At 35.5% G+C, this 24,203-nt stretch overlaps 1 protein-coding gene across 1 annotated transcript in view; it reads left to right on the forward strand.

Moving 5' to 3' along the window:
* Positions 1 to 19,237, forward strand: part of LOC144203596 (copine-9-like) — a 63,252-nt gene extending 44,015 nt beyond the window's left edge. Inside the window, exons 8-20 of the mRNA XM_077727124.1 lie at positions 590 to 693; positions 1,973 to 2,077; positions 5,279 to 5,320; positions 6,839 to 6,914; positions 7,837 to 7,890; positions 8,443 to 8,504; positions 8,736 to 8,782; positions 9,684 to 9,865; positions 11,443 to 11,570; positions 11,960 to 12,062; positions 13,445 to 13,502; positions 16,523 to 16,596; positions 17,544 to 19,237. Coding sequence (XP_077583250.1) covers positions 590 to 693; positions 1,973 to 2,077; positions 5,279 to 5,320; positions 6,839 to 6,914; positions 7,837 to 7,890; positions 8,443 to 8,504; positions 8,736 to 8,782; positions 9,684 to 9,865; positions 11,443 to 11,570; positions 11,960 to 12,062; positions 13,445 to 13,502; positions 16,523 to 16,596; positions 17,544 to 17,708 — 1,200 coding nt within the window. The 3' untranslated portion in view covers positions 17,709 to 19,237. The remainder of the gene's footprint in view (positions 1 to 589; positions 694 to 1,972; positions 2,078 to 5,278; positions 5,321 to 6,838; positions 6,915 to 7,836; positions 7,891 to 8,442; positions 8,505 to 8,735; positions 8,783 to 9,683; positions 9,866 to 11,442; positions 11,571 to 11,959; positions 12,063 to 13,444; positions 13,503 to 16,522; positions 16,597 to 17,543) is intronic.
* The last annotated feature ends 4,966 nt before the right edge of the window (positions 19,238 to 24,203 follow it).

The raw sequence follows: 24,203 nt of genomic DNA on the forward strand, positions 1-24,203 counted from the left end.
CATGTCATATAGTCACAAATAAACATGAGTATCATGTGCCTAATAGAAATTGAGGTGTTTCATGTAGACTGTGCGTACTGAAAACCAATGGGTTTTTTGAATGATGCTTTTATACAGGATGTGTTGAATAAGAGGCCTCATCAAGGACACTCTATCCATCTTTCCCTCTACTGAGCCAAAGCATGGATCTGAAAACAGCATCTTTTAATACGACAATGTCTCATTAATGGGTGCAACTGCTTATAAATATGTATGAGGCTTTATGCCATTCCTTTGTGACTTTATTGCAAACGGTCCATGATAACATTAGTTTCTTCCGTTGGTAAAATGTATCGTTTAAATGAAACACTGGATTGAATTCATAGTGTAATATATGCAGTCATTATGAATATGAGGCTTGACTGGTTGCTTGCTTGGGAATTTGCATCGCTATTATACAAGTTGTGACAATTGTGCTGCATTCATTCTGGGTGTTGAGTTCAAGTCTAAAAAAAAATCATGTTCACAACTTGTTTTTTGTCTTTGAAATGAAATTCCATTATAAAGTTGAGAGATATTTTCTCATCAAACCTTACTTGTCTTCTCTCAGGATATTGCTACCATGCAGTTGTGTGCCAACAAGCTGGATAAGAAAGACTTTTTTGGAAAGTCAGACCCTTTCCTGGTTTTCTACCGCAGCAATGAAGATGGAACGTGAGTCTGAGAAGCCTTATGGTGTAGCATTAGCTATGCAGGTGTCAAAGTGGCGGCCCGGGGGCCAAATCTGGCCCGCCGCATCATTTTGTGTGGCCCGGGAAAGTAAATTATGAGTGCTGACTTTCTGTTTTAGGATCAAATTCAAATGAAGAGTATAGATGTATGTTAAGTTTCCTGATTTTCCACCCTTTAAATCAATAATTGTATTTTTTTAATCTATTTTTTCTGTTTTTAGTTAAAAAATAATTTTGTAAAATCTAAAAATATATTTAAAAAAAGCTAAAATAAACATTGTTTTAGATCTGTAAAAAAAACTGAAAATTCAGGGCTGACTTTCTGTTTTAGGATCAAATTAAAATGAAGAGTAAAGATGTATATTAAATTTCCTGATTTTTCCACCTTTTAAATTAATAATTGTCATTTTTAATCATTTTTTTCTGTGTTTTTAGTTAAAAAATCGTTTTGTAAAATCTAAAAATATATTTTAAAAATGCTAAAATAAACATTGTTTGAGATCTGTATAAAACTTAAAATTCAGAGCTGACTTTCTGTTTTAGGATCAAATTAAAATGATCATAGAAGTACATTACATTTCCTAATTTTCCCCTTTTTAAAATAAATCATTGCAATTTTTAATCCAATTTTTTCTTTTCTGTTTTTAGTTCAATAATAATTTTGTAAAATTTAGAAATATATAAAAAAAAAGCTAAAATAAACATTGTTTTTGATCTATAAAAAACTGAATATTCAGGGCCTTTTATCCACTTCATTTAATCCATTTATAGAAAAAAAAATCAAAATATTATATCTAAAATGGTCCGGCCCACATGAAATCGAGTTGACGGACACCCTTGGACTAGTCTATGTATTTTTAAGCTAAATTTGTAGAACCACCCAATTCAAAAGTATTACAAACTTTGATATCTGTTTCAATTCATAGAAGCTTCAAATCTGATTCAAAGTTTGCATTTTCAGGCTACCAACACACTGCCATCATCCAAATGAATAGTCATACTATTAAATGTTCCATTTTCCTAGATGTAAACCTTGGGAAATTCCATTAAAAAATATGGATTCATTTTCCCCCTCATCTGAATTGCTTGTTTATAATTCTCATTCAACCAACCCACCAAAACTAATATAAAATATTTTTATCTCCACCAAAACTCCATCTGCTTATGTCTCCCAGACAAACTGACATAAAAAAACAAAGTTGTGATTATCCTTAACAAAGCAAATGAACAATTTTATCAATATTTACCATTTTTTTGAACAGATTCACCATCTGCCATAAAACCGAAGTGATCAAGAACACACTAAACCCTGTATGGCAATCCTTCACTATCCCTGTAAGAGCTCTCTGCAACGGTGACTATGACAGGTCAGAAAACTGCTGCCGGGATAATGCATAAATTCATGGTGGCTGTTTTGATCACACATGTATTTTATGCACGTATCATGCCTCTATATACTGATGAAGGTACTCTTGATACGTCAATGGTGGACTTTAGGATGACATCACCTGTTGCCGGGGCGGTAAGAATAATGCCAGCAGTCGGTCATGGTGTCCTGGGGACCAGCGCTGGTGTTATTAAAATCGCCCCGGTTTGTCCCATCACACTGTGCATTATATTGACATTCTGACTGTGCCGAGCAGATGTCATAGCCATTTGCAGACAGGTGCGATCTGGTTGTACATAAAGTAGGGGTGTCAAACTCCCTATGGTCTGCAGGCCTAATACAGCTTAATTTGAGATCAAGTGGGCCGGACCAGTAAACTCATTGCAAAATTACATAGAACTAACAATAAGCCCACTTTTTTCCTTTTTTTATTAGTCACTTAATACTAATATATAGTGCAAAGAATGAGTAAATTATCAAAATGTTTATTAACAGAATTTTCCTGTTACATTATGAACGAAATATTATGAACAACAGAATAACATAAGAACATAAATAAAGTATGTGCAATTTTAACAACACTCTTACACAGTAAAACATATATTTAAGTGTGTTTAAGTGTAAAACACTGCGCCCCTAGCGGATATTACAAGAACTACAAATTTTTTAAAAAATCATTTTTTTATACAATGTAGCTTTCTTCCCCAGGCCGTACTAAACCACCAGATGGGCCGGATCCGCCCCGCGGGCCGTATGTTTGACACCCCTGACTTAAAGTCTTCATCCAACTTCTCCTTTTTATCTGCTTTTATCCATGTGGGAAAAAAAGATCATAGTATTACACCCCTAACCGTGAGAACTTTGCACGAATTTGCATTGTGTTAGAAATTCTTCTCCAAAAATCCTCAATCGTTATAATGGGTTATTTTTTCTCGCCCTCTAGCCAGTTCAACGAAATATGGAGAGAAGAGAATTTCTAGGGGCTCTTAAGGGCATGTTTTGCATTTAGTGTTCTCTTGAGATTCTTTTTTCATGAGGGAATGAACTATAATGCTAAGAGTTGAGTATGTAAGCCTTATCGTCGTCTAACAGTAAAAAATTGGATTGTATAACTTTATTCATCCAGCATTCGGGAAATTTCATTGTCATAGTAGCAAAAGGGTGAGGATGCAGAAATAGGAAAGGCATTTAGACATAAATAGATAGATAATAAGTAAGTTAATAATAAAATACATGAATAAATATATAAATAAATGAGCCTGTTGCTGAAATATATATACATTCATACATATATATGTAAGCATTTATACATACACATAGATGTACATTCATGCATACGGTAGGTCTTAACTCATTTTCTTGTTAAAGAGCCTGAAAGCTGATGGGAGGAAGGATCTGCGGAAGCACTCCTTCCTGCAATGAGGGTGCAGCAGTCTATTGCTGAAAGAGCTTTGGAGGGACTCCACAGACTTATGCAGGTGGTGGGAGGTGCTGTCCATGATGGACATCATCCTGGTCAGCATCCTCTGCTCTCCCACTTCCTCCACAGATTTCAAAGGACAGTCTAGAACAGAGTTTTACGATTTAAAAAAAAAAATATATATATATATATATATATATATATATATATATATATATATATATATATATATATATATATATATATATATATATATATATATATATTTTTTTTTTTTTTTTTTTTTAAATTCCATCAGTGACTCCTTGCTTGGCAATTTGCGACAACGTTTTGCTGTTCAACGTAAGGAAGATGCAGACTAAGCTACATGCACGCAAACAATATTATGATCATGAATTCCATGTACCGTATTTTCACAACTATAAGGTGCACTTAAAAGTCTTAGAATTTCTCCAAAATAGACAACGCGCCTTATAATCCAGTGCGCCTTATAATCCAGTGTGCCTTATATATGGAAAAAACAGAAAACCAAAAACGAAAACACCACTGTCAGATATTAAAAAAACAAAAACGCCTGAACTGAAACAATACTGTTAAATATGCAGATGCCATCTTAGTTTACTTCCATCATATAGCTCCTCCCCCACTGCAAGATTTTATACAAAAAAATCCAAAACATCAACAATGGCTGGCTCTAGAGGTGACTGTGTAATGAGTGCTTTATACCTGGAAGTCAATAGCAATTACCGTATTTTCATGACTATAAGGCGCACTTAAGTCTTAAATTTTCTCCAAAATAGACAGTGCGCCTAATAATACAGTGCGCCTTACATATGGAAAAAATGTCATTCATTGAGGGTGCCCCTTATAATGCGGTGCGCCTTATAGTCGTGAAAATACAGTAGCATTTTTCAATTGAAGCGATACTCGTAAGGAAGATAAGTTTCACCATTACGATGTGCAAAAAAATTCTAAATTGTGTGCTTTCAAAGCTTTGTCTGTCACGTTTAGAATTACAGTGGCATTTTTCAAGTATATCTTGCACTGAGGGCATTGAAACATTATTAACTTCAAATGAAAACAATACATCAACAAGGAAGACAAGAACAGCAAAAATATGACCGCGGAGTAAATATTGGCCAAAAGATGTTTCAAAAAGATGACGACATCTTCATGAATTGAAACTTTATCATTTGGTTGTCCATCCGGATAATTTTGACATAAATCATAACAAATACTGTCAAAACAAAATCTAAAATATGAACAGATCAATTGTCTTTAAAATGACGACTGTTTATTCAATTCACTTTGTATTAAAAACACAAAAAACATACTGTATGATAACCCTCTTTGTATTTTCAACTCCTCTGAAGTTCAATTAGTTGCACGTCTTTCATCACCCTTACTTTAATGAGGTTTCATTTTGCAATGTGTGACAGCCTTTTTAAGGCCATCTGCAGCTAGCTGCTAAATCCCACTTGGTTTCTCTCTTGTCTGTTTGTTTTGTGTGTAAGTTTTTCAAAGGGTGACTCAATATCAGAGAAATATGGAAATACAAAAAAATACATAAACCTTTAGAGAAATATTGGGTTATAGTCATTCTTTTAGGGCAGCTTGTGTTTCTGTTGTAGGTTGAAATGACACTTAGTTTGCTTCATAATGCTAGCAGTTGCTACATTTTTTGCCAAATTCAATTCTTTATTGGTTGAACAATTGAATTTTGCGGTGGTACTCATTGGATAATGTTTTCTGATTTTTCAGGACGGTAAAAATAGACGTCTACGACTGGGATCGAGATGGAAGGTAAAATCATTTCACTTCTATTGTGACTCTTACTGTGATTGATCGTTTTCCTTTTTTAGTTGGTTTGTCTTTTAGTAGGTTGAATTGACATTTGTATTAACTTCTTTCTTGTTCTTACTGAGAATATTTATATAATCGATGCTGTTTTTTTGCTTCATACAACTTCAAGCATTTTGTGTTAAATTTCATTGGGTTGGTGCAAGACATAAAGTGATCATTAACGGTGGAAGATTTTTTTTTCTTTTCTTGTTTTTTGCATCGCGCTAATTCTATTTCTCCATTTCAGCCCGTCATCCATTTTCCGTAGAAGTTATTTTCACACGAACCACGGGGGGTGCTGGGGCCTAACCAGGCGGGGCACTACCTGAATTGGTGGCCAGCCAATCACAAAGAGTTTAATATCTAATACAGAGAGTTTAATATCTAAGTACTGTTTAATATCTAAGTATTGTTGAAAACAGTAGATATTTAGATATTAAACTCTCTCAAAAATTATAATTTTGAGAGATGGTTTAAACAGTACTTAGATATTAAACAGTACTGAGATATTAAACAGTACTGAGATATTAAACAGTACTGAGATATTAAACAGTACTTGCATATTAAACAGTACTTGGATATTAAACAGTACTTGGATATTAAACAGTACTTGGATATTAAACAGTACTTGGATATTAAACAGTACTTGGATATTAAACAGTACTTGGATATTAAACAGTACTTGGATATTAAACAGTACTTGGATATTAAACAGTACTTGGATATTAAACAGTACTTGGATATTAAACAGTACTTGGATATTAAAATGTACTTGGATATTAAAATATACTTGAATATTAAACAGTACTTAGATATTATACTCTGTCTTAGATATTAAACTCTGTCTTAGATATTAAACTCTGTCTTAGATATTAAACTCTGTCTTAGATATTAAATTCTGTCTTAGATATTAAACTCTTTCTTAGATATTAAACTCTCTCTCTCAGATATTAAACTCTCTTTCTCATGAATATAATTTTGAGAGCTGGTTTCAACAGTAAACTCTGTCACCATTTACCTGGCGACCAAACGTCCGGCCACGCTTAGTTGCGTTACACTAAAATTTGATACAGTGTGAAGTCAGTGTGCACATACAAGTAGTAAGTGCAAGCAGACCTTATGGAATGATTATGTAAAGGTAAGAGGCGATCACACATCATCAGAGTGAGTCCCACTCCGATGGCTTAGAATTTCCACGTGTAACACTCCTACTATCCTCACCCCCATCTGTTTTGCGACCAGTGGGATGATTTTGAAACTGTAATAAAGATAAAGGATAAGTGTAGAGCAATTTTCAACCACAAAAGTGTCACTTGCGCCAGTGGTTTTCAAGAAATCATTTAAACCACTGTAAAAAATAAATAAAAATCCTTTTATACAGCTTTTTTGCCAGTGCAAACTATATATGATAATTTACCCTTTGTCTGCAATGTTAATATTTGGCTTAATTCTTGACCAATGTGTGTTGTATATTTGCAGCCATGACTTTATTGGAGAGTTCACCACAAGCTACAGAGAACTCTCTCGGGGACAGAATCAATTCAACGTCTATGAGGTGAAAATTAAAATATTGTTAACAAATGTTATTGGAATAATGTGATCATTAAGTCCACTATAAGGTGGTTATGGCACAATTCTGTGAAACATGATGACTAAGTTGAGGCAGTCATTTTGTAGTACCGTATTTTCACGACTATAAGGTGCACTTAAAAGTCTTAAATTTTGTCCAAAATAGACAGTGCGCCTTATAATCCAGTGCGCCTTATATATGGAAAAAACAGAAAATCAAAAACGAAAAACCACCACTGTCGGATATTACAAAAACAAAACGCATAAACTGAAACAATACGATTAAATATGCAGATGCCATCTTAGTTTACAACATCTTCCATCATATAGCTCCTCCCCCACTGCAAGATTTTATACAAAAAAAATCCAAAACATCAACAATGGCTGGCTCTAGAGGTGACTGTGTAGTGAGTGTTTCATACCTGGAAGTCAAAAGCAATTACCGTATTTTCACGACTATAAGGCGCACTTAAGTCTTAAATTTTCACCAAAATAGACAGTGCGCCTTATATATGGAAAAATGTCATTCATTGAGGGTGCGCCTTATAATGCGGTGCGCCTTATAGTTGTGAAAATACGGTAATGCATAGTAATTAATTATGTGCTCCACCATAATTTTAAATGGCTGAAATATAATTGTGTTCTCAGCACCCAAAACAAAAATAGCTTAATACTTTTATGTATGCTCTTATACAAGGATTTTGAGAAACAATGCATAATATTAATTTTCACCAATAAATCACCTATAATAATGATGATAATGTTGACATAATTAATGCATGTCAACAACATATAACATTTTATTGTTTTTTAATTTTTAGACCGCCACTATGATGATTGCCGCTATCATTTTAATTTTAAAGCTTTTTCCCAATGTTAATTTTACTCTTTTTTTCTCACCATGACAGGTTTTAAATCCAAAAAAGAAGGGCAAAAAGAAAAAGTACATCAATTCAGGAACTGTAAGTCTTTCCGCCTACCCTACAATTGCCTGTTTGTGACATGTGCACGAATCATGCTGACAATAAAATATAAAACTAATATATAGTTGTTAGGGTAGAGCTGTTCTGCTTACCGGCTACTCTCGAGGTGACTTTGAGCAAGGCTAATTCCCCAATTATTATTATTTTTTTTTTTTGCAAATCTTTTATTTCCCTCTCTCTGAATCTCCTTTTCTGGCAAAACATACAGTGGAATGTTATTTAAATTCCTTTTTCAGCGATTTTGAAGAATATAGTATAGTATAATATAGTAAATTTAATTTAATGATTGGTCTGTACAGTGTTCCCTCGCTTATCGCGGTTAATGGGGACTGGGACCACGCGCGATAAGTGCATTTCCGCAAAGTAGGGATTCCCCTTCAAAAACGTTTAATTTGAATTTAATTCCAAAAAAATATATTATTATTATTTTGTATTCCTTAGCATTGATAAAATTGTCCTTTTCCACCTTCTGTTTTTTTTACTTGTTTAAATGTGTGTATTTGTGTGTGTGTGTTTGTGTGTGAACACAAGGTAACTCTGCTGTCCTTCAAAGTGGAGTCTGAGTACACCTTTGTGGATTTCATCCGAGGAGGGTGAGTGGAATAATAATTAGCTTGCTCACACTGTGTAATGCCACTCTATTGAGGGTTTCAATTGTTTGAGTGTGTGTTGGTGTGTGAGTGTGTTGGTATGTTCACAACTATATTTTTAATGCTATATCAAAAATATGTTTACTTCGTATTTATTTAAAATGCATTATACTATTCACTTGTTTATTGATATTGACTTACTTTTTGTTCTTTACCCTCTTTTTGGTGGAATAGGACACAGCTGAACTTCACTGTTGCCATAGACTTTACAGCATCAAATGGTACAATACTTAGGACTGCATTTTATTCAGTATTTTACTCAATTTTGGTAGTTTAAAAAAATCATGTTGTTTCGTGCATTGTGGTATTGATCTTTGCGAAAATGGAAAACCTACTGACTAGCCACAAAATGGCTTATGTGGTGGTTACGACACCTGAGCAAATTTACGCCTACAAAATCCAGGCAAAAATCTAGCCAAAAAATGTTTTTGGTGCCTATAAGTCAGAGATCCAAAACTCAAATGTTTTCAGTTTTTATTTCATATGTAAATATAAAAATGATAAGCGGTATAGAAAATTGTTTGGGGGATGGAAAAAATGAATGACCTTGTAGTAAAGATATGGGCAAACTACGGCCCGTGGGCCACATTAGGCCTGTTGGGCTTTTTAATCCGGCCCACTTTATATTTTTTCCCCAAGATGGCGCCGTCACGCAGAAGCCAGTGGCAGTATCTCTGTCCACTCTTATTTGTTTTTCGTGTTTTACAGCCATCTTTTTTTTAATTACATTTGAATAATTCTTAATACATTCCTTTTAACTTTACTTTGTACTTTATACTTTTTACTTTAATGATGAGTGATGAAAATTGTAATACTTTAGTCCTTTTTTTCTGTTTATGTTTCATATGTACTATTAACGAATGCACTTTTTTATATGTATCGTATCTTGTGCATTGACCCAACGCATCTGTCAATTTTTTAAAGTCAATATAGCCCCCTGGCCAAAAAGTTAGCCCACCCCTGTTGTAGTATCTAAGTTTAGTTTGATGATCCTCCACTCATGTCTAAATAGTCCATCATATCCTTCAAACCATCAATTCAGCATAAATATACAAACTAGTAGGGGAGTCAGCAGTAAACAAATCTTCCTTCTTTAATTTCTTCTGTCTTCTTACTTATAAGGAAATCCATCTCAACCCACCTCACTCCACTATATGAGCCCCTACCAGATGAATGCATATGCCATGGCATTGAAAGCCGTGGGTGAGATTATCCAGGACTACGACAGTGACAAACTCTTTCCTGCCTATGGCTTTGGAGCTAAAATGCCCCCTGATGGCAAAATCTCTCACGCATTCCCACTGGTAAGACACACACACATACACATACACACAAACCTTTCATTACCCTCTAGAGGACAAACATATTGGTATACTACACACAGACACAGGATGTGGCTTAGTAGAGTTGTTGCTGTGACAACAGCTGGCCGAAAAGTTGTGCTTATGTGCATACCAGCGGGAAATCATTGCATTCCAATCTGTACCTTAGTTCCTGTTTCTGCTTGGCTCTGCAATTTGTCCTCGAATGTAATTTACTTACAGTTGATATCATTAACCTTTACAGTTTGTAGTAATGATAGTACATCCGTCTGACATTAGCACAGGTAGCATTGGATCAATTCAAACACAGTGGGGTTATTATGGTAGGTGCAAATGGTTGTCTATCTTTGTGGATGATTTGTGACTGGTTGTAAACCAGTTTAGGGTTTAATCCAATTTTTGTCCAAAGTTAGCTGGAATAAATTCTGGAAACTTGTGAGAATGTCATTGACAAACGGTGTTGTTGAAGGTTGTGGGGATGGCGGATGGAAGATGTATATTCCTGGGTAACCTCTTGGGGTTGAAGAGGGGAAGAAAACAATATCTTACAAAATAGGACAAAAAATGAGAATAATCGGAAAGGTAGAACTCTGAACAAATGCAATCTATTCCAGCCTCAGGAGTTTAGATTGATGTTTGCCTTGGGTCACATTTTAGTGTGACCGGACTTCTGGTCGCCGGTCTTTTGGTCCCCGTTGGTCGCCGGTCTTTTTGTGGCCTGTCAAATGGTGACAGAGAGTTTACTGTTGAAACCAGCTCTCAAAATTATATTCATGAGAGAGAGTTTAAAATCTAAATATCTACTGTTTTCAACAGTACTTAGATATTTAACTGTACTTAGATATAAAACTCTATCTCATGAATCAACATTAGATATTTAGATATTAAACTGTCATGAATACAATTTTGATAGCTGGTTTTAACAATATTTAGATATTAAACAGTACTTGGATATTAAACAGTACTTAGATATTAAACAGTACTTGGATATTAAACAGCACTTGGATATTAAACAGTACTTGGATATTAAACAGTACTTGGATATTAAACAGTACTTGGATATTAAACAGTACTTAGATATTAAACAGTACTTGGATATTAAACAGTACTTGGATATTCAACAGTACTTAGATATTAAACAGTACTTGGATATTAAACAGTACATAGATATTAAACAGTACATAGATATTAAACAGTACGTAGATATTAAACAGTACGTAGATATTAAACAGTACTTGGATATTAAACAGTACTTGGATATTAAACAGTACTTGGATATTAAACAGTACTTGGATATTAAACAGTACTTGGATATTAAACAGTACTTAGATATTAAACAGTACTTCGATATTAAACAGTACGTAGATATTAAACAGTACTTAGATATTAAACAGTACTTGGATATTAAACAGTACTTGGATATTAAACAGTACTTAGATATTAAATAGTACTTAGATATTAAACAGTACTTGGATATTATGGAATGAACTTGAGGCAAAAAAAAAAAACATTCTCAAAAAGATGTGTTTCCCATAATGGTGTCTTTTTTCATCATGCAGGGTGGGAACAGTGATAATCCAAACTGTGTAGGCATCGACGGAGTCATGGAGGCATATTTCCAGTGCCTGAGGACTGTGCAGTTGTATGGCCCTACCAACTTTGCACCCGTTATTAACAAAGTGGCAAAGTGAGTAAATCATGAGTGCTGACTTTCTGTTTTAAGATCAAATTAAAATGAAGAGTATAGATTTATATTAAATTTCCTGATATTCCCCCTTTTAAATCAATAATTGTGATTTTTTTCATAATTTTTTGTGTTTTTAATTTGAAAATCATTTTGTAAAATCTAAAAATATATAAAAAAGCTAAAATAAACATTGTTTTAGATCTATAAAAATCCAGTTCTTTTAATCCATTTATTTTTAAAAAATCTAAATATTATATCTGAAATGGTCCGGCCCACATGAAACCGAGAATTATTGTTAGCCTGTCAGCAATGGTCTTACTATATGATGTATTTTAGCATATCTTTTTGTGTTGTTGTCTATCTGTATGTTTGTGCATTGTTTGTGCCAGCTGCGCATCAGAGATAACAGATGGCTCTCAGTATTTTGTCCTATTGATGATCACAGACGGAGTAATATCTGACATGGTCCAAACCAAAGAGGCTGTGGTCAATGTGAGTAAACATGTTTGCACTAGCATTTTTCCAATACATTTCTTCAACTTGCACTAAATTCAAACAAATGTATCGTGCACGGATTTGATGGATGACAATCCCATACCTAATACAATATTTCACTTCACACTACAGTGGTACCTCGACATACGACTTCCCCGGACATACGAGCAATTTGAGATACGAGTAAGATTTTGAGTAGATATTTGTCTTGAGACACGAGTACAATTTTGTGCCGATATTTGTCTTGAGATATGAGTACACTTTTGAGCAGATATTTGTCTTGAGATATAAAAGCACAATTTTGAGCAGATGTTTGTCTTGAGATACGAGTACAACTTTGAGCCGATATTTGTCTTAAGATACGAGTACAATTTTGAGCAGATCTTTGTCTTGAGATACGAGTACAATTTTTAGCAGATATTTGTGTTGAGACACGAGCACGATTCTGAGCAGATGTTTGTCTTGACATACGAGTACAATTTTGAGCCGATGTTTGTCTTGAGATACGAGTACAATTTTGAGCAGATCTTTGTCTTGAGATACGAGCACAATTTTGAGCAGATGTTTGTCTTGAGATAAGAGTATAATTTTGAGCAGATATTTGTCTTGGGATATGAATACAATTTTGAGCAGATATTTGTCTTGAGAGGTGAGTAAAATTTTGAGCAGAAATTTGTCTTGAGAGGTGAGTACAATTTTGAGCAGATATTTGTCCATCTCTCCCCTTCGAAATCCGCATAATTTTAGTACTATTAAAAAGACATTTTAGTAATATCAAACCACTTATGTGTTACTTTGTTAATAGACAGCAAATTAGAACAAATAAAAAATGTTTCTCCAATCCAATATCCTGTTTTGGGTGTTTTTTCAGAAGGTTGGAATGAAGTAATTTGTTTTTAGTTCATTTTTATGGGAAACGTTTGTTTGAATTACAAGAATTTTGACATACAAGCTCAGTCTCGGAACGCACTAAGCTCGTATCTTGAGGTACCACTGTATTTCTTTTAATGTAGCCAGTGATTTCCAAAAGAATACTAATAGTATATGTTTTTATACTGTATGAGACTTATGGTTTGATATGAATCATATTTAAATAATTGCTTGATCAAAAATGTGCTGAAAGTAGTCTGACAATGTGTATATTATGCATTGTATACACATAATGTAGTCTTATTTCTATAATTGGAGTACAGTTATTATAAGCAGCATGAATTCCGATGCTTCATTGTCATTATTGATTGTGAAATAAAGTGCATTTTGCGTTTGCATTCAGGTGTGCAAGCTGGATGCCACAATGTATTGTAGTTAGTGTCCATGCACTATCACTGCTATCACGAATTCTGTCATGTCTTCTCTCCTCTGTGCTGTTTCATGTGCAGGCTGCATCACTCCCGCTGTCTATAATCATCGTAGGTGTAGGGCCTGCTGAGTTTGATGGTAAGTAATGCTTTTTGTTTTTGTCCCTGTACAGATGGGGGGAGGGAAAGTAATGACTTCAAATTGCATATAATTTAAGTTAATAATGGTTAATATCATAACAATCCTTGCTGCAAATGTGCAGTTAGAGGTGAGCAGTAATGTGATTCCACCAATTCAAACTGATTGTTTTTATAAGTGACATGATATAAGATTATTTTTTGCCACCATCATTTATTTAGAATTATTGTCGCTTTGCATTGTAACGATTATATTTTAATGAACAATTACTAGTCATAGCACAATTACTCAGAAATGTCCGGTTGTATTAGGTCAATCCTTCTTTGAGAATGGAGTAAAAAAGTAAATATATTCCACTTGCACTTATGATCAGAATTAAAATTTACCTTTTTATCCAAACGCAGTTTGTTGTTTAAGAACACAACAAGACACTTTTAGAAGATGTAAATCTAAGCCAGAATAAATGGTGCTCGGACATTTGGTCGCCGGTCTTTTGGTCCCTTTTGGGCGCCGTTTTTTTGGTCGCCGGTCAAATGGTGACAGAGTTTAATGTTGAAACCAGCTCTCAAAATTATATTCATCAGAGAGTTTAATATCTAAATATCTACTGTTTTCAACAGTACTCCGTTATTAAACAGTACTTAGATATTAAACTCTCTCTCATGAATCAACAGTAGACATTTAGATATTAAACTTTCTCTCATGAATATAATTTTGAGAGCTGGTTTTAACAGTACTTGGATATTAAACAGTACTTGGATATTAAACAGTACTTGGATATTAAACAGTACTTGAATATTAAACAGTACTTGGATGTTAAACAGTACTTGGATATTAAACAGTACTTGGATATTAAACAGTACTTGGATATTAAACAGTACTTGGATATTAAACAGTACTTGGATATTAAACAGTACTTGGATATTAAACAGTACTTGGATATTAAACAGTACTTGGATATTAAACAGTACTTGGATATTAAACAGTACTTGGATATTTAACAGTACTTGGATATTTAACAGTACTTGGATATTAAACAGTACTTGGATATTAAACAGTACTTGGATATTAAACAGTACTTAGATATTAAGCAGTACTTAGATATTAAACAGTACTTAGATATTAAAATCTCCCTCTCTCATGAATCAACAGTAAATATTTAGATATTAAACTCTCTCTCATGAATATAATTTTGAGAGCTGGTTTCAACAGTAAACTCTCTGTTACCATTTGACTGGGGACCAAACGTCCGGTCACGGAATAAATTGGCGCACGCTGTAATTTAAAGGTTCCACTGCTGGATACAGTGAAAGTTGCACAAATAATGCTGAAACGCCTAATATGAAGTGTAGGCTAGTGTGATATGAATGAAAGCAAAATAGGTTTAGTTCCCACTCAGTGCAAGTGTGTAACTGTAAATGGCTTTATGTTTCTTTAAGTGCACTGTAACAGGCAATAATTCAAGGCTGCCTTTTGACCAAACTCAACTGAGATAGGTATCAGGTTCCTAAAACCAAATAACCAGAAAAATCTTCACCAGAAAATTGATGGATGAAATACTATTAAAGGTAACATTTCATGCTTTAAATCTACACACAATTCCCCAGCAGGAGCAAAGACTCCAAAGCTAGAGTGACCTTTGGTGATTAGTTACGGTTGCCAAGAGGTAATTGACAATTTCTGTCAGAGAGTAAAGTGTGGAAAGTGATCTTTATTTTTCACACAGTTTGCTCTCTCGTGAAATTTCTATCCATAGTTTAAATATAATAATACCAATGCATTTATTAATGATTAAAGGGCCTTCAACTCATGTAAAAAAAATCCATGCTTGAATTATTCAAAAAACGTGAACAGTTATGTACAATTGCAAAGAAATAATGTGTCATAACAGCATCAAAATGATCAAAAAATCTGGAGAAATCACTGCATTTCCAGCATCGGCAAGGGTGAAAACTAATGTAGAATTCCTGTGACGTTCTATCACTCAAACAGCACTGCATCATAAATCGACATCATTTTGCCAAGGATATCAGCACATACCGTAATTTAACGACTATAAGGCACACTTAAAAGTCTTAGATTTTCACCAAAATAGACAGTGCGCCTTATAATCCAGTGAGCCTTATATATGGAAAAAACAGAAAACTGAAAACCAACACTGTCGGATAATAAAAAAACACAAATGCCTGAACTGAAACTATACTGTTAAATATGCAGATGCTATCTTAGTTTACAAAATCTTCCATCATATAGCTCCTCCCCCACTGCAAGAATTTAAAACAAAAAAAGCAAAACATCAACAATGGCTGGCTCTAGAGGTGACTGTGTAGTGAGTGTTTCATACCTGGAAGTCAATAGCAATTACCATATTTTAACGACTATAACGCGCACTTAAAAGTCTTAATTTTTCTCCAAAATAGACAGTGCGCCATATAAAACAGTGCGCCTGATATATGGAAAAAATTTCATTCATTGAGGGTGCGCCTTATAATGCGGTGCGCCTTATAGTCATGAAAATACATAGGTTCAGCACCACTTTAGAAAACTAATGTCATTAAATGCAGTTTGGCAAGGTAAAACTATACCATGCAAAGTAAAATCCAACAACAGTGTGGCTTGTAAGACTTTAAAAATGTCCTCAGTCCCCCCCAAAATGATTAAATGTTGTTAAAACAAAGTGTAGTGTAACACAATGGTAAATATAACACTGTACCATTTTTGGGGGGGACCCAGCAAGTGTCTGTTACATTTCTTTTCACATGAATGCCTTCTGAAACTATCTGAATCCCTCCTGTAGTTTCACATTGACACTATTACCCGGGGTTCTCACTTCGCTCACCTGTGATTTGTATTCACACCACGTGTGCTTTAACCAGGACATTTCTCTGTTTCATAACTCATTCTTTACTCTCTACCTTTCCCAAAGTCGTTCCGTTTGAATAATTATGATAATATTTTCATTTTCCTCTTCAGTAGCTCTTTTATTGAGTCATTCTCTTGTTCTCTCATTCTGCTTTCAGCAATGGAAGAGTTGGATGGAGATGAAGTGAGAGTATCCTCCAGAGGGCGCCTTGCCGAGAGAGACATTGTACAGGTAGCCAACTCCTTCATTCCATTAAATTAGGGGAATACAACTGTAACCAGGAGTGCATAATGGAAGGATGCTTTTTTGGGTACTCGGACGTTTGGTCGCCCAGACGTTTAGTCGCCCAGACGTTTGGTCACCGGACAGTTGGTGGCCGGACGTGTGACAACATGACAGAGAGCTTACTGTCGAAACCAGCTCTCAAAATTATATACATGAGAGAGGGAGTTAAATATCTAAATATCTACAGTTGAAACCAGCTCTCAAAGTGATATACATGAGAAAGAGAGAGAGTTAAATATCTAAATATCTACAGTCTAAACCAGCTCTCAAAATTATATTCACCCGGGCGACCAAAGGTCCGGGCGACCAAAGGTCCGGGCGACCAAAGGTACGGGCGACCAAAGGTCCGGGCGACCAAACGTCCGGGCGACCAAACGTCCGGGCGACCAAACGTCCGGGCGACCAAACGTCCGGGCGACCAAACGTCCGGGCGACCAAACGTCCGGGCGACCAAACGTCCGGGCGACCAAACGTCCGGGCGACCAAACGTCCGGGCGACCAAACGTTTTTCTGTTTGTTTCATATCTAGTACTGTTAACGGATGCAGTTTTTTACATTATAATTTTTACTTTAATGATAAGTGATGAGTATGTTTATACTTTAGTCCTTTTTTTCTGTTCATGTTTCATATGTACTGTTAACGGATGCACTTTTTTATTTGTATCGTATCCTGTGCTGACCCGGCCCATCTGTCAATTTTTTTAAGTCAATGTGGCCCCCGGGCCCAAAAGTTTGCCCACCCCTGGTCTAGTCCCAAGTGCTGCTTTCCACCCTTTTCCTTTCAAAGACCCACCGAATTTTGGAAAGACTATGGAATAGCTGTTCATGTAGTCATTTTACTAAACAAGTAGTAACAATATAGTTCAAACTTATGTTATTCTCTGCCACTCCAGTTTGTTCCATTCCGGGACTACGTGGACAGGTCTGGAAACCAAGTACTCAGTATGGCACGTCTGGCTAAAGATGTCCTCGCCGAGATACCGGACCAGCTTTTATCCTTCATGAAAAGTCGAGGAATTGAACCACGACCGGCTATCTGTTCCTCACCACTCCCATAAACGAAAAGACCCCCACTTATCTCAACACCTCTCAAACCAAAACTATCATCAAATCCACCGCTTCGGCTCTCAAAGTTGAAAAAAGAAGCACCATCCCTTCTCACGGAAGTTAAAATGCAGCAAAACACTAAAACCAAGTCCACTTTCCACTTCCAAATATGTATTTTAAAGTTCGAAATCAACACGGCTTCATAATTCCACTTCAGGTGATGTTTTATTGGACAGAATCTCATCAATTTATAATATTAATTCTGATGAATTCAATGGAAATATCAACCTGCCCAAGGTAGACATGTGCTAAGATCCAGTTGTATCTACCAAACCAATACTTGGCGCTCACATACAGTTTATTTTTTGCCACGCCCACTCATCTTTACACAGCGTGAAATGATGCTGGGCGCAGATTTGCCCTCCTGCTGTTAGAGAAATGCCAGTCTCCCTCCCCAGCTATCCTGCAGAGAGGAGGAAGAAGAAGAGGAAGGGTGGCAAGGGGAGAACTGAAAAGCATGACAGGTGCAAGTAAGCGAGGAAGTCAAGTGAACAAAAAAGAAAATGGAGGGTCATGTGGCGTAATAAAAGAACGACACAAAAAGTGCACACCTCCCTACCTGATGGACACATGCACAATCTTTTGAAAAGCAATAGACTTAACCCTGAGTGTAATCTGCTTCCTATGCATGGCAGGCCTTCTCTACTGTTTAGCCACCCCGCCATGACCTGACTGGGTGTCAGAAATTGAGCTGTGAACAAAGGTCGCCCTCTAGTGACCGTTCTTTGTATTGACAAATATCGCTATTATGCATGAAAACTACTATACTAGAATGATCATACTAATAAGTATAAAACACTAGTTACCAAATGAATATATATTAATAGAGTTAAATTCATCCATAGGGTGTATTTTTGCATAGATATATTTTTGTTATTTTTATTATGATTTAACATTTGTGCAAGTATTTTGTATGTACATTAATTTGATCATCTTGTAGTATGGTTATATTATAATATGATGTTGTCTTTGAGTCCCATGCATGTTGGGGATGTCCAAATATTCGAAATATATTATTACTAGAGTTACAGAGTCTAGTTAAAATGCACTAAGGAGCCACAACAGGTAATAACGTTCAATTGTATTTATTTTTGTGGTTGTTATGTGAATTGTCTTGAAGAAATTAAGAAAACTTGCCATTCATATAAAACACAACATACCATATGTTGTCATATATTATAAATCTTAGCAAGATACTGACTAATAATAGTTGTTAACACCTTTTGGTCTGTCTTAATAGATTTATTTGTCTGTCTTTCACCATTGGCTTATGCATGAATAGAATGATCCATACACCAACCTCAGATTTACTGTACAGCTTAAAAATTCATAATTCATGATGCTTAATATAAAATACATTTGGTATTACACTTGGCGCTTAGTAGCGATGCCGCAAACTTTTATATTTTATCTTAATGCTAAGTCTATATTGTATTTTGGTGAAATAAATGTTTGAACTTCTAAAATGGTCAAACACAAATTTGAATGTCAGTTTTTTTGGTTAAAATTGAAGGTTAAATGTGAAAGCAACTGTGCACGGAATTGTGATTTTCATTGTTTTCATACAATGTCGTAATCAATGTTCCCTCTAAGATGTGCGTAATTGCGCACTAATCATGTCTTCTTTGTGCAGCAGCAATCATATGGCGCGCAGTAAATAAAATCCAAACTTTTTTTTTAACCCTTTCCCCATGATGGCGCCGTTTACGCGGCAGCCAGTGGCAGTAGCTCTGTCCACTCTTATGTTTTTTTGTGTTTTACAGCATGTTTTACATGAAAAATTAGAGGAAACATTGACATGCACCTGCTTATGGCAGGTGTGATACTGGTGTGCCCATAGCTAGCATTGATGATGTCGCTTAAACTGGTACTCAGTGCGCTCAGGGAGGTTGTCTTTCTACCCAGACCAACAAAAAATTAGAAGGAACATTGGTCGTAATAGCAGTGAAATATATGCATTTAATCTCAAACAAAGTAACACTGCACCAAAAAAAAAAAAAAACAATAACTAGTTCAATTTCATTTGCGGACAGTGAGGAAACTCTTTCCTTTGTCATTTGTCCATGTGAAATATATGTGTATGAAATGACTTTTATAGGGGCATTTGTCTCTCTGTGTGCTCTATGGCTGACTAGCGACCTGTCTAGAGTGTAGTCTGCCTTTCGCCTGAAGTCAGCTGGTTTAGGCCCCAGCAACCCTTGTAACCATTTCAAGGATGCACCGTATGGAAGATGATTGAATTAATTATTTCTATGGTGTAGCCTACGTGTCAAAGTGGCGGCTCGGGGGCCAAATCTGGCCCGCCGCATGATTTTGTGTGGCCCGGGAAAGTAAATCATGAGTGCCGACTTTCTGTTTTAGGATCAAATTAAAATTAAGAGTATAGATGTATATTATATTTCCTGATTTTCCCCCTTTTAAATCAATAATTGTCATTTTTTAAATATTTTTTTCTGTTTTTAGTTCAAAAATCATTTGGTAAAATCAAAGAAATATATTAAAAATAGCTCAAATAAACATTGTTCTAGATCTATAAAAAAAACTGAAAATTCAGGGCTTTTAATCCAGTTCTTTTAATCCATTTATTTAAAAAAATCTAAATATTATATCTAAAATGGTCCGGCCCACATGAAACCAAGTTGACGCTAAAGTGGCTCGCAAACCAACCCGAGACTTTTTTTAAAAACTAAAAACAGAAAAAAATGATTAAAAATTACAATTATTGATTTAAAAGAAGGAAAATCAGAAAATTTAATATAAATCTTTACTCTTCATTTTAATTTCTGACACCCTTGGTTTACGATTTTGAGGGCTACTCAGGAAGCCACTAATAATCGGTTAATGATCTGTTTATCATATAAATTATATAATAATAAGTGTTTTAACTCTAGTAGTGATGTGATAAATGACAACTTGTGAATGGTGATTGTAATCACAGATAAACAATGTTCCAAAGAAGCCTTGTGACGCAAACACTACTTAAGTGAGAATGTGGCGGCACAAAGGGAAAGACCAGTAGTAGTAGTCCGAAATAGAGAAAGTGCAGTGTAGCGCACTCAGCTTAATGATACCCTCTTAAGTACTTACCAAAAGTGACTTCATTTTTGTATTTACCACCTCAATGGCTCCTACACTCAGTAACCACTCAGTACAACAACAAGCAGATCCTGATGTCATGACAACTCACTTTTTCTAAACATAATTCTCCGCATTAATAGCGGCTTGGAAAGCAAAGTGAGGAGCAACATCTGGCAAACACGTTTTTTTAAAGGACTTTGAACAAAACAGGTTTTGTGGGACTTTGGGTAATGGGTCAAAGAGGCTTCACTCAAGGAAAGTGTGGGTAAATAGAAATGTAGCTAGCAAGCTAGGCTAACTTTAGATATGCAGCAAACAAACTAGAACAGGGGTGTCAAACTCCCTTTTTGTCTGCGGGCCGAATACACTTTAATTTGAGATCAAGTGGGCTGGACCAGTAAACTCATTGCAAAATTACATAGAACCAACAATAAGCCCACTTTTTTTTCCTTTGTATTAGTCACTAATACTAATAATTAGTGCAAAGAACGAGTAAATTATCAAAATGTTTATTAACAGAATTTTCCTTTTACATTATGAACAATATATTATGAACAAGAGACTAACATAAGAACATAAATAAATGTCAATTCATGTTGTCTGCACGTACTAAAACACTGCGCTCCCCAGCGGATAATACAAGAACTACAATTTTTAAAGAAAATTCATATTTTTTTATACAACGCAGCTTTCTTCCCCGGGCCGTACCAAACCACAGACGGGCCGGATCCGGCCCACGGGCCGTATGTTTGACTTAACTTAACTGAACATGGTTATGCTCTGTAACATTTAAATCCAAGTATTTATAAGAATAATGTGACTGAATTTGTTTGGTTTTCAAGAGACAGCTTGACAATGGTGTACATTAGTACAGAGTAAATAATAGAGGAGGGTGTCGTGTTCAAAACTATGCCATAAAAAGCACGATAGCATTAGCAATAACAACAATGAGGCCTCTGTTTTTCCACTGAGTTGCTTCATAAAACATGTTTTTGTTGTTGTTGTTATGCTGTCAAAGGTGAGAGGCGCTGTGGATACAGTTATTGGGCCAAGGTCATTGCAAACATAGGCTGAGGAAATGACATTCCCGGGAGAATCCCTCTATGAAGGCTGGGGGGGGGGGGGGGGGGTGATATTCTACTAAACAATTGGATGGAGCTGGATAGCACATTTTGCTATGTGACCTAATTGAACAGATTTAGCTCTGGTTTTTGGTTTGCATTCTTGAACAATACATTTTGGGATAGATTTTTGAACATTACACATGGACAATAAGTCACTAAATCTTAAAAATTTGAATGCGTCATGAAACAAACTGGTAAAATCATACCTGTCAACCTCTGCCGATAACTTCCCTTATAAATGATTATGATTCCCCGTACAAAACCCCCAAAAAACGTACAAACACCGTACGACGCATGTTTACTCGCGGTAACTCGTTTCTTACCAGGTTGCTCCTCCATGCTTGCTTCCATGATATTTACTCTATGTATATCTACATATGCGCATGTCATTCTTTATCGATATTGCAGTACGCACCGCTAAAAAAATACATACGATTGAGGATAATTTTTGCTGATATACCCTGACAATAGTAACGATCAATGACAGTAGCGTCGTTGGCTATCAGCCTACGAGACTATCTGGGTTTTAGCCAAAACGGTCTTGTTGAGATCGGTTTTCATAAATATTGGCGATTTTTTTTTTGAATTTCCCCGTACAAAAGTCGGTGTACGGCGTACATGATTTGAAATGGTAAAAAAACGTAGAAAATACGTGTAAAACGTACAAGTTGACAGGTATGGTAAAATAGTCCACTGCCAGGCCTCAATGTCAAATTCTATTGAATGGAACGTATTCCCATTACTGGTAGGGAAGGAGTTAAACACTACAATATCCATTGCCACATTTCTTTTTCTAGTACTCTCTTCGAGATTGCTTCCATTCTTGGCCCCCAGTGTCAAAACAATTATTTTAACAGCATACTTAAATGAGATTGTTGCTTAACTTCCTCGGATACACGAATGCCCTTAAATCCACTCAAAAAAAAACGATAATCCCAAAGGGAGACTACAGGCCAATACAAAAGTGCTTTGGCAATATGTCTCCTACTTTTACTACTAAATTCTGAGTGTCTCTTGTGAAAGACGAGACATTATCGTCCTTAAGTCCTGATTTATCCCAATGCCATATTGATTGTATCAGTAAAGAACTTGAAGTACATAAATCTTTTCATTCCTGATCCTTACTCAATAGATACGTGAAAAAAACAGTTTTGTGCCGCCAGGGCCTTCAAGGCCTTCTCTGCTGGCCCAAGAAATATCTGAATCATATATTATATTTTGTCCATCAATACTAATTAAATAATTCCAAATTGTCTGTTAGCTTCCTTTCATTGTGTTTCCCTCTGGTTGCAATGCTTCCAGATGTGAGTTTTCATATTGAACTATTTAACAAATCACTTTTCAGCCATTATTTGTTATCAGGGTCAGAAATCCTCCTCAAGGCCTTCACAATCATTTCTGCGGGCTGTGCTACATTAAACAAGCGTTGATAAGACTGTTGCTTTAACCAATCAGATTTCGAGTTGGCAACACCACAATGCCTTGTCGCAGGGGTAGGGATACGTCATTGCCTTCTCGCAGGCGTAGGGATACGTCATTGCCTTCTCGCAGGCGTAGGGATATGTCATCGCTTTTACCAACTATGAGTGGCTAGTGATAAAGATCAAAAAAAAAAGATGGACATCATTAAGAAAGGCTGGACAACTCCAAACTCCAAAGCAAGCAAGCCTGTCACAACCGGGAACAAACATTTTCAGCACTAAATCGATTAAAAACGTATGCCAGAAAAACGACCGGACAGGGTCGACTTTCAGCATTAGCATTGATGCCGATAGAAAAGAAGGAGGAAAGAAAGGAGGATGGATATTGTCTACAGTTAAAAAGGATTTTTGGTGAGTAAAATATGACTATATTTCTAAAGAATATTTCAATTGTATGAGTTTATTATTGATTATTTTTTGTGTTACAGCTGTAGCTGCAGTAGAGGTTTTATAGCCATAAAGTGGTTTTTGCTGAAGGCGTCAGTAGGAAATACACGGCCCGCCACTGTCACAGTCAATTGAAGTCTGCACTGAACAATGTTAGCAATAGCATACCAACATGGTAAGTATTCCAAATGTCGATATAAGTATGGAGAAAATAGACTATGAAATTATGACTTGTTGGCTAGACAGATGAACTAATCCAGAGAATGTAAATATATTTTACTTTATTGAATAAAACATTTAATTTACCAATGATTGATTAAAGGTGTGTAGCGAAGAGGACAAAGCAAATATTTGCAGACAACTGCAAGATTTGTTG

The sequence above is a fragment of the Stigmatopora nigra genome, chromosome 1, assembly GCF_051989575.1.
Source record: "Stigmatopora nigra isolate UIUO_SnigA chromosome 1, RoL_Snig_1.1, whole genome shotgun sequence".
Taxonomy (NCBI): Eukaryota; Metazoa; Chordata; class Actinopteri; order Syngnathiformes; family Syngnathidae; genus Stigmatopora; species Stigmatopora nigra.